This window comes from Epinephelus fuscoguttatus, linkage group LG17, assembly GCF_011397635.1.
Source record: "Epinephelus fuscoguttatus linkage group LG17, E.fuscoguttatus.final_Chr_v1".
NCBI classification, from domain to species: domain Eukaryota; kingdom Metazoa; phylum Chordata; class Actinopteri; order Perciformes; family Serranidae; genus Epinephelus; species Epinephelus fuscoguttatus.
This window is the reverse complement of record NC_064768.1, coordinates 36314585-36326167: the sequence shown is the minus strand read 5'-3', so window position 1 is coordinate 36326167 and position 11583 is coordinate 36314585. Positions and strand designations below refer to the sequence as shown.

The 11583-nt window shown below is 41.4% G+C and overlaps 1 protein-coding gene across 1 annotated transcript; it reads left to right on the top strand.

Moving 5' to 3' along the window:
- Nucleotides 1-1015: 1015 nt before the first annotated feature.
- On the top strand, nucleotides 1016-11519 carry tmem222b (transmembrane protein 222b). The gene is made up of 6 exons (XM_049602185.1): nucleotides 1016-1183; nucleotides 3863-3947; nucleotides 5268-5299; nucleotides 5400-5496; nucleotides 5632-5762; nucleotides 8188-11519. Exons 1-6 carry the CDS (start codon nucleotides 1065-1067, stop codon nucleotides 8273-8275), a joined length of 552 nt encoding a protein of 183 aa, XP_049458142.1. The 5' UTR covers nucleotides 1016-1064; the 3' UTR covers nucleotides 8276-11519.
- The last annotated feature ends 64 nt before the right edge of the window (nucleotides 11520-11583 follow it).

Sequence of the window (11583 nt, the reverse complement as noted above, 5' to 3'; positions counted from 1 at the left end):
AGTAATGGCTATTTTTGTATTTATTAAAATTCTGGAGGTGTCAGCTGTGATAGTCAACCACAGAACAGTATATCTAAAAATGCATGCAAGTGACACAAATGTTTGTTAACGACAGTGTCATAATTATATATCATCTGTATGTGTTGACCTGGTTGACCTCTGCACCCGCAATAGCCGTGGCCGGGCGCATCATTCTTTTCAGGGTTGTCTGTCAGTCTGTCCGTCCCATTTTTGTGAATGAGAATTTTCTCAAATTTGGCACAAACGTCCACTTGGACTCACAATGAACTGATTAGATTTCGATGGTCAAAGGTCAAGATCAGTCACCTTGCATCTGTCTCATTCTTTTGAAAGCGATATATCGAGAAGGCCTTGAGGGAATTTCAAATTTGCCAAAATTTGTCAGACTCAACGATGAACAGATTACATTTTGCTGGTCCAAGGTCACTGTGACCTTTGATCTGGTGTATCTTATCTTATTATATAACCTGCCAGGCATAAACACACAAAGTTCTCAAGTTTTATTTTCTTCAATGACAGTTTGCTGCTTTCCTCAGTTTTATATCAATGTTGAGCACATAAAATACATATATTTTGCTCTATAGGCTCAGATTGAAACAAAATAACCGGGTTGTTTGACTAAAGTTTGACTGGACAGATCTATTGTTCCTCTTGATGTCTTGAACCTATTCCGGAAGTTGCTACTGCTGCCAAGACAGACAACAGTATCAAGCCAGCAGGAATAAGAGGGAGAGCTTTAGACTGTGCCCTTCAAAATAAAACCTTTATTTAACCACCATGTATTGTTTTGCTCATTATATAACACGCCTGTCTCTATTTTCTGCTACTATTTCCCCAGATGTTGAAATAATACCGACTATTTATGTGAAATGTGTTTATAACGGCGCGAGTCAATCTACTTAGCCACTATTTTACGGTACCGCTCGTGTAGTACATTTTATTTTGAAGCCAGAATCACTTGATTTCCGGTCTTGTTCCGTGCATTCGTGTACCTTGGCGCAGCTGTAAGTGGGACAAATGAAGTTCATTTTCCACAGCTGGTGATGGCGGATGTTGTTGAAAAAGAGACCATGAAGAATTACCATATAGCGTCTGAGAAAATTAACCCAGAGACCAGTCGCTACCCTTACTGTATTGTGTGGACACCCATCCCCGTGTTATCGTGAGTTACCGCCGTCCACCGTGCAGGTCGAGGTCTGACCGAAACCTCGGGACATGAAGTGACAGCTTTATTAGCTTAGCTAGCTAGCACACGTACAATACCATCCTGTTGCTGGGTTCCTTAAAACATTTTGGCACACTGGGTCACGTATATTAGCACGTCCCTGCTGTAGTTAGTTAGTCATAGTATGAATTCAAAATGTGTACATATTATGATTATAATCAAAAAGGGGACATTAATATCGGTGCATGTATAATAAGGCAAAAATAAGAAAGCTTTTTAACATAAAGTTAACACAAATGACGGTTTCACAAACTTAACATTTGAAAGCTAAAACTCACTTTCCTCAAAGTGCAAATTTACTTGGCTTCAGAAGTTATAATGCTCTTGTAGTAATGTCCAAATTACTATTTGTTATTCCCATACTGTTTTAAAACAGTTATATACTCGATTAAGTATTGGCATTACACTTATGACTTTTATTTTTATGATAGTTATAGAACAGGGGTGTCAGCTCATAGATTAATGAAACCTTTGAATGGTATCAGCTCCAATATTTTCCCCTTTTTTGTGTAAAGAATTACAGTACATTCTGTAGACCTCCATCCTTTTACAAAACAGATGAACAGCGTGAGATGTCTTAAAAAAAATAAGTGCAATTTCAACAATATGTCTCAGTTATTCCACATTTAATCAGCCTACTTCTCACTCTCATTACATGTTCATTTATTCATACATGTCCTGATAGATTCTTTTGAACTAACGCTGCCGATTGACTTTTTTGCACAATGTTCAATATCTTTAAACGTAGTCACATTAAGTATTCATCGTTATATCAGAGAACTGGATTCTGGTCAGGGTGAAAAAGCCTCTGAAGCAGAGTTTTACTCAAAGTTGGCATTGTTTAACTTGCTCCTGAAACCTGGAACCTCTTAAGCCTAGTTCACATTACACGATTTTCACCCTGATTTTGCATCGCAGAGACTATCGTAATCTTTTGAGTGTTCATACCTGGCGACGTGTGTTTCTGTCAGCAGGAGTCTCGCTAACTGCGTTACAACCTGTGTGTGCACACCACAATATTTCTCCACCGAGCCCTCGCCGACAGAGCCCCAGATAACGCGATGATGTCACCAGACTACATTTTTTAACTGGGAGATGACACATCGTAAAGGCATGGATATTCTTCCCAGTGTTGAATCAGATCTGCCTCCAGGGCCTGGGTCCAAACACAACGCGCTCCCCGTGATCCTGTGGACGCCGCCATTGTTGTTGTTGCTTGCCGGCTTGTCCTCCACACATTTCTTCCGTCCTTCTGCGTTCTGACATGGGACGTATCCCGCCTCCCATTGGCTGATGCTCTTTGTCAGTCGTGTCACACTTCTCCAGTTTTCTAGCATGCCAGATATCCAGTCCCAGTCACAGACGAGGGGGCGACTTGCTCGTAGGCTTGGTCACACACGAGGACTCATCGTACATTATCTGCCGACTCACCTCCGACCCAAGGTGGCTCTCAAGATCCTCTGCGACATCAAAATCGCGGTGAAATCGTGTAATGTGAACTAGGCTTTAGTCTAGTCATCTAGTGGGCCTGATTGGATCATTTGGTGGGCCGGTGCTGGTCCACGGGCCAAATGTTTGACAACCCAGTTCTAGAACAGTGGTTCTAGAAAAAGTATGTGAATGTGTATGTTTTGTGGTGGGGGTATTGAATATATAATTACAAATTGTGCAATTACTGCTTTTTTGAAACTTAATATTGTCTTTTCTCTTCCATTGATAAAATGCTGACAGTTGTGTAACTCAGGACTCTGTATTTTAATTACAAAACATTAATATTTAAGGACTGCTGTTTGCTAGGGATGCACAATAATATCAGCACGTCATTAGTCATGGCCGATACTGGCTTTAAAATAGACCATCAGCATCAGCCAGCATACTTTTTCTTATGGAGAACGAGGTAGTGGTGTGCTCAGGACTGTCTTTACTATATGACACTCTCACTGCTCTTGAAGAAAAGGGTCAGGGTCACATGGGGAGAAAATATGAACTTCGGGAACAAATGCACTTGAATTAAGTTAAGAAGCCTTCATTCAAAGAAACATGGCTGCTTACGTCATCAGAATCAGCCAACATCTTTTTTCTTATTTTGCACAAATATTAAATATGTTGAAAAGCATTGTATTTCATGTCTCCATGTGCTGGTGGGCCATCATGATAAGCCTATGCATGGATACTGTGATGTTAATTAACTACAGCAGAGACTTGATGATCACTAAAATTAGGTGGGGAAAAAACTGGAAACATCGGTATTGGTAATGGGTCAAATGTGTTGTTACATAAAATCCAATATTATGTACTGTACTGTTTTTGTAGCCAAGAGAAACTGGAGGGCAATCAGGTTGAATTTTGGAAAAGTTAAGTGACTGTTACTGCCACTCTTTCTTCAACAACAAAGTAATGTTACACATGTAATTTATTTCTACCTCAAACTGCAGTGTTGCTGCATATTTTCCATTTAAGAAGACTCTTACACTGTCTTTGTCTGTCCTGTGTGGACCTGATGAAAACTCGCATCTGGGAATGTGTTCATCTTTGTGGAGGTTATAATTGCAATGCTTCTTTTAAGTTGTAATAGTAACTTTGCATGTTTTTTGTTGTTGTTGTTTTTTTGTCCAGATGGCTGCTTCCATTCATCGGCCACATGGGAATCTGCACTTCCACTGGTGTCATCCGGGACTTTGCTGGACCTTACTTTGTCTCAGTGAGTAATTTGAGATGAACAAAAGATTCTGAGAATATATTACAGCCTGTATGGAAAAGTAAGTACAGTACAGTGGCTCTACGCTAAGGCCATTTTCTCATATGATCACACAGTGTCTGGAGAATCATGTCTGGACTTTGTCCGGAGTTTCCCTTTTGCACATGTAGAATGCAGCAGGAGATTGTCTGTGTCCGAAGCATTCTCAGATACTGGAAATACGCCGCATAGCTGGTTAATTTGGTCATAAACAACCGAATCTCTTTTTGTCCGTGAAGTTGTCTGATGATATTGGCATTGGCCCTTACCGACGGAAGTTCCCCGAATCTCGTCATCTCTTCAGTTTGACATTTTCGTGGCTGTTTTCATGTAAATGACCTTTATCTTTACCTTTGGATGTTTGTTTTCTCCTAGTTTCGCATGAGCGTTATGATAGAAACATCATCAACATACCAACTCACTCGCTGTGTATTCTTTGAACAATGACCTGCTCTGTTCACACATGGGCTCAATTGGATATTAAACAGACTTTGTACTCAGGACCTGGCAGGATAAAATCAGATTAATGCCTGATTCAACTGATTTGGACATTTGAGTTCTCACATACTGCTCCTCCAGACAATTTCAAGTTTGCAGTGCAAGTGTGAAAGGGGCTTAACACACAAAAAATTGCGAGGGGCTTCATTGGTGGGAGCGTGTTGCTTCAGGTACCAGTGAGATAATATGAAATATGATCCAGGAATGTCCATGAGATTGAAAGCCTATCAGACACCAAAACACTGCACAGTGGTCTCTGAGGATTTTAAACTCTGGAGAGTTATTGTGGCCTCAATCACTTTATCTCACGTCACAACATTCTCAAGATAAACAGTTTAAAGACTTCATTCATGATACAGAATAATCTGGCAGGAAGGTGCGCTTGCACAGTTTCTTGCAAGATGTTGTGGTGCTTGCGTTGTTTTGCTGATGCCTCCTGTGTTTGCATCAGATACACCTGCTGTATCAAAGCAGCGATCCCTTTCTCATGAATGAGAGGCCTTCATTTCTCCTGTTGACTGTCTGACCGCAGCCTAATAGGTTCTTGGACCCATTTGCGTTGCGCACAAACAAAGTTGTTGGTGGATACAAACAGGATGTGAGGCACATTTCCTGAATTTGTAATGCTAAACCATCTAAATTACATATTCCGGTTCCCAAAGAACCCAAAAGTGTGTCACTGCTGAATTCCTCAGCTGAATTAAAGAAACATGAGCACACAGATGATCACGTGATCTTTTTTGAAATGATAAATAGCAATAAACATTTTCTGCTTGTTTTCTGCAGGAAGACAACATGGCTTTTGGAAGACCAACAAAGTAAGTGATTGAAAATATTCAGGTTGTTGTGATTACACATAATGCTACAGAGAAATATCTGTCCAACACAACAGTAGTTAGATTCTCTCTCTGACTGTAGGTACTGGATGCTGGATGTTAGCAAAGTCTACGCCAGTGGCTCCAACGCCTGGGACACAGCGGTGCACGATGCTTCAGAGGAGTATAAGCACCGGATGGTAAATAAGTGGTCTTGTAGATGAGTCTTTTATTTAAGATAAGATAAGATACACCTTTATTGATCCCATAATTGAGAAATTACTCTGTAAAAGTGAAAACAACAGCAATGATTCGTATTTTTATTTCCTCCAAAGCACAACCTGTGTTGTGACAACTGTCACTCACATGTTGCCATGGCTCTGAATCTGATGCGGTATGAAAACAGCACCTCGTGGAACATGGTCAAACTCTGCCTCCTCGCTCTGATCCATGGAAAACACGTCAGGTAAGAAGCGGTGACACGTCTCCAGTCTTTGGAAATAAGAGTTTGCTGCTGGTGTTAAACTGATACATGATACAGAAAATAAACTCATGGTCCAGTGAGATAGTGAAAAGGCCACAGGTATTATACCGTTGATCTCAGTGTGTGAAAATATAAACATGGTGTAAGATTACGTGAGCTCTGTTTTGAGTCGACTCATTTGCCATTGTCAATGCGTGACCTCACAAGGCTATTAATAGATTACATTAACCTTCATTTAAAAACATGATAGAGTTACATAACAACTTTAATTCTGCATGTTGCTCTGCACAAGTCTGTGAGTCCCAGAGCTGGATTTGATATATAAATACGTGACTGACTTACAGCGCAGAGTCTCATGTGAGACATTAAAAGGAATCATTTTGAATAGTTTCTCATATAGAAACATGAGGCAGTATTGGGACACTGATATGTTTTTCATTGTTATAGCGATAATTTAGCTCAGTGGATTTAACTTCTTCCTCTCCACTAGGGTGCCAGCTGAGTTCACTGTCTTTGTGAGGCTGTAGAGGGCAGGAGTGAAGGAACTAAGGAATCTAATGGTGCCAGCCATGTCATGCTAGCTTGTCAGGAAGGAGGTTAAATAATGCTCCAAAGTTAGGCTAAATTTTGGCAAGGGAAACTCTGGCATGGCCTTTTTTAAAGGGGTTCCTTGACCTCTCAGCTCAAGATATCTAAATAAAAAAGGGTTCTACAGGTGCCCACGAGTCTCCCTCTTACAGTTATGTCCACTTTATGGTAGTCCCGTGCAGTTAGGGGCAAAAACCATGCTGTTTCTCACAAATCAATCTTTAGGTTGCCAGCTTTTATTGATGTATACCACTTCTATGTGGCATACACTGCTGACTTACTATCTCCTCCTAAAGATTCTCTGCCCCCCCTCCAAAAATAGGCAAAATTGGATCTTTAGTAGCGAAGGGGGAAGTAGAAGACATCAAATTTAAATGGTGACTGATACCTCTGAAGCTAAAGGGTGTTTCAAGGTGGTCGCATCCATAGTGGGTAAACGGGGTGGGAATAGTCCTCCAGTTTTTGGACAGTGCAGCAGGAAATGTTCTCGACTGGCACCTGATCTTAGTCCAACTGAACAGGTGTTGCACCTGCTGAAGCCCCTGAACCGAGCACGAAGGGAAGATGGCTGCCGTACAGGCCTGGCAGAGCTTCACCAGGAAGGCGCGTGCTCTTGTCTCTGTGTTGTCGACTTTCAGACACAAAACACAAATGACTGCATTGAATCAGCAGTTGTAGTCGTGGTTTGATATGAAATCTATCATGCCTGAGTAGAGCCGACACAATGAAAAATCTGTGTGTCCTTCAAATACCAGGCTACACTGTAAAGTACATTTCTCACATAGCATTCATTTTACATTGTGCATACAGTATGTTAGACTAATGTAGTTGCAACAAAAATGTTTAGCAGCAACATTATTTGGCTAATGCAGGGATAAGCTGCTGCTGCTACCCTATAATCTCCAGCTGCTCTCTTCAAAGACACCACAAGAAGTAGGGCTGGAGCTTGTGAACGAGGTTTCTCGCTGCGATCCCAGGGGCTCGGACATGATTTTACTGGTATGCCTTGAACCTGTTGTGTCTCAGGACACGAGAGAGAGAGCCCTGATTCTAGGGAGGTAGTAAGAGTGTATATAGGACATTTCTCCAGGAGGCCTTAGTGGTATAGTAGTGTTACAGGAAGGGACTGCACATCCCAGTGGCTCTCTGATGTGTGTTGAGAAGTAAGAAGTTGATTAGAGAAGACAATTGAAGTCACTGTAGTCACTTACCTCTGTAGCCACTTGGAGAATATACTACGGAGGTGGCCAAAAGTAAGACCAGAGGTTTATTTGCTTGGACTGATGAAGAGGTGGAACTGTTGCTGAAAGTAAGACATGAATATAAAGCTGTCAAGGTGGTGGAAAACAGATCGGGAGTTGTTGCAAAACAATTATGGCAGCATTGCAGAAGCATAACCCATCACCAGAGGAAGGCTTTGCAATGGAAAGTAGTTTTGTTACCCACATGAGAAGGATCAAATCCCAAAAGGTATGTAGACGTAGCTACAATGTTTTGGCTTGTCTTGGCGTGACTGATAAGGCCCAGTCTGGAAGCAATCATGGGTGTCTGTGTCATCGCTTCAGAAGTATCCGTTTCCGCCGTCCAGTTTAAAACTCAACCATGGAGTTTTCAAACTAAAACAGGGTCAGCAGAGTTTTCAACAGTCTCCATTTTAGGGGCTCCAAAATGCCAGAAAAGTGTGGATGTAGCCTGTTGATGTCACGGTAACAGCAAGTGGACGCGGAGGGTTATTGGTGCAGGGTGTCATCAGGACTATATGCATGTCATCACCTCAACACTCTCCTCACCTTCCCTCATCTGTCTCTCCTCTCCCCAGCTGTGCAGGCTTTCTGAAGACCTGGCTGCCTTTCCTGATGCTGATGGGCATCATCCTCACAGTGGCCCTGGCCCTCAACCTGCGGTGACCTGGGAGGCAGGTTAAAGACACAGTGGAACCCCTGCAGGTCGGATGTAGGGTTGACCTTTTAGACAACAAGGGGGGCATCACACGGTGTCGTGCAGACGCGATCGAGGAGCTAAAGACTACTCACCTCCGAGGGGAGATTGTTGAGCAGGAATGTCCAACACATGTATACCAACACATGCTTGGTTTGTGGAGAGCAGGCGGCCTGTTAGTGGCATAACTCCAGTGGTGAAACTGGAACGACCAAGTGACAGAAATTCATTTATATTGAGTCATTTATTTAGAGGGAAGTGACTGAGCACCCCACATACACCACAACTACCAGAACCAGTCAAACACTTAATGGATTATGATTACCGAAAGCCTAACAGCAGGTTTAAGCCATCGGCACCTGCACAGCGTAGACGTCGTGTACCTGTGTTGATAGTTGAGTCGAGGAACATACATAGTCGAATTCACGGAGGGAAAACATTCATGCCTTGCTTTCAGATTCTGATGATATTACTTTGTATTGGACTGGGAGTGTAATCCCATGATTCAGTGCTTCCAGAATGCCATTTTTATACTTGGGAGGGCAAACATGCTAAATCGATTACATGCCTTTTTAGGGACTTTATTGCATCCCATGCTTGATCTAATGTAGCTCGTCTATAGCACTGCGACTTAAAGCTAAACACGCCAGAGCAGTTTGTATTTTTGTGCATTTTCTTACTTGTACAATATCAAAACGTCCGCATCTTCTAAAAAGAAATATTTTCTCAGAGATATGTTGTACATGCATTCCACGTATCACCTCATGGTACTACTTTAAATAGGTTTACGATAAATGTTTTCATACCTTTAACTGCAGATCATCAATGCAACGATTGTAGCAACCTCAGTGAATGTGGCTGTGGAAAATACCTAGAGAAACCAACAGAATAGTTAAGCTCCTTTTGGTTTTCTATACCAGTGCCAAACGTAGGAGAATGGGAGACCAACTCAAACTGTGTCCTTGAACTCGTTCTTTAGCGGAACAGCTCATTGGTGACTCCAAATTTATCGAATGAAAGGCGTGTTGTTGTCGGAGTTATGACGCCTGCTTTAATCTTTTGCTTTTCATCACAGATTCTGACTTAATGTGAAGAAGCAGAAGTCAGTGCCTAAAAGTGACCTCACTCACAGATCCCTTAAATATTGTATTTTTGATTTTTGTAGTTATTTTTGACACTTTAAAAAAGAAGTTAAATCCACATGATGGTTGGCACTCGAAATCCGTTGCCATGGCTATCATGAGTAGATTCAAATCCCCTCATTGTTTGCAATCAAATAGAAAAAAGTGTTGAGCCCTCTCTTTGTCCGCGGTGCTGCCAGAAGCAGCAGGTAGCCAGGATCCTCAGGTTTTCACACTCGCCAACCCCTGCTGAATATCCCCATTTCCCTCAGCGCCTGACCAGCGTCACTCCTGCTGTTTTCCACCTCTGCAGATCAGATTTGAAGGTCATTGCAAAATGTCAGCACTGTTTCACAAAGCTTTGATATATACCGGCCAACATCCTGCAATAATCCAAAGTAGATGTCATGTTAGTGTGTTGTTATAAATTACAATTTATTTTATTTTTTAGGGTTGAATGTTAGGGCTAACACAGTGCCAGTTTTCTAGACTTTGCTCTCCTCACTCGGCTTCTTGAAAGCAGATATTCTGTGGCCTCTTGTGTGTGTTTTACCCATGTTGCCTGTAAATATTTGATCACACATTGTACTGTACACCAGGTGCTCTTTATATATTTTGCAAACGTGATCACTCACTCAACAGATTTATTCTTTGAATAATTTACAATTTTTTTTATTTCTCTACTCCACCTCAGCATATCATCTCTGCTCGGGCAGTGAAGCAGATCTGTGCCTGGATGAGTGCGTGATCGCATGTGTGTGTTAGTCATGCACACAGCAGTGATCAGAGAGAGCATGTGATTGCATGCCAGCATGTGTGTGTTGCATGCGTGCAAGAAAGTTTGAAAGAGACGTTCATGTTTGACATATACTGTGGCTTCTTGATTAATAGTCAGCTGCATTGCGTTGCAGCCAGCTGCCTAGTTATAGATTTCTATATTTATTACTCCATATCTTTCTCTTAAACTTGTTCAAGCCTTAGCAAGGATTAATAATAAATTAGACTATAACAGGCCTGCTTAAGTTAACGTTGATTTGATGCAATAGCCTGTACCGTTCCGTGTGTAGCTACACTTTATGTAGATTAGAGCTGCAGAGTTATTTTCTTAAAGCATTAAACGAGGAAGGAGGAAGAGATGGAGAACGTGCCGTCAGTTTGAACATTATTGTAAATAAAAACATTGTTTTGGGAATATTTCCAACCTTTTTACTGTGACGCTCCACGACTGTTTCCTAAAGCCATGTCACTGCTGTGAAGAGGTAATTGCCTTTATGTACGTACAACTTTACGCCCCAGAGTCTCAAATATTTACATTTTAAATTGTTGGGAATTTGACTTGAGAGTGATGTTACTAAAAGTAGCATGTGTTTAAAAAAGAAATATGCTCATTAAACTGCAGCTACGTTTCACATCTCTGTCCAAACTTAGTGAACGTGGCTGTGGAAAATACCTATAGAGAAAAACAGAAACATGAAAACCCCTTTGGTTCTCTGTAATTGCGCTAAATGACAGGAAATGGGAGACAAACTGTGCTTGAATCCGTAACTTGTTTTCTTTAGTCAAACAGCTCATTCATTACACTCTGAGCTGCGAGAGGCAATGAATGAATGACTTGAAACTCACAACATTGTCATTATTGCTGCTTTTGACATATAAATATATGTGTATATTTTAGGAGGAAAGATAGAACTTGTGACGATAAATAGTCCGCCGGTCCTTTATTGGAGTGCATGTGCAAGAATGCAATATTCAGTGGAGATGATTTGAATGGTTTTAGATGTTGCCTGCTGCGGTGCCTTGTTGTATCCAAGAGCCAGGTCCAGGAATGTGGAGACCTGTGGTCCCAGCAATTCAGTCCGCTGACAAAAGACAGTTGGGATGCTATTATTAGTGCCACTATCCATATATACTTATACCAGTGTGCAATTTCAAAACCCTCTTTTGTTTGTCTAATCCCCAAAATATCTTTTATGCTGCAGATCATATAGACCATGGGGAATTTTAAGACTCCTCTGCAAGTGACTGTGTGAACTCTGAATGTGTTTATGACTTACAGCTATAATACCAATAAAGATGTCTATTATTGTAGAAATTTGCGAGTTTTCTTTTCTTCCTCTGGATTTCAATCACTGAATTATGACAACTGTGTTTCATCA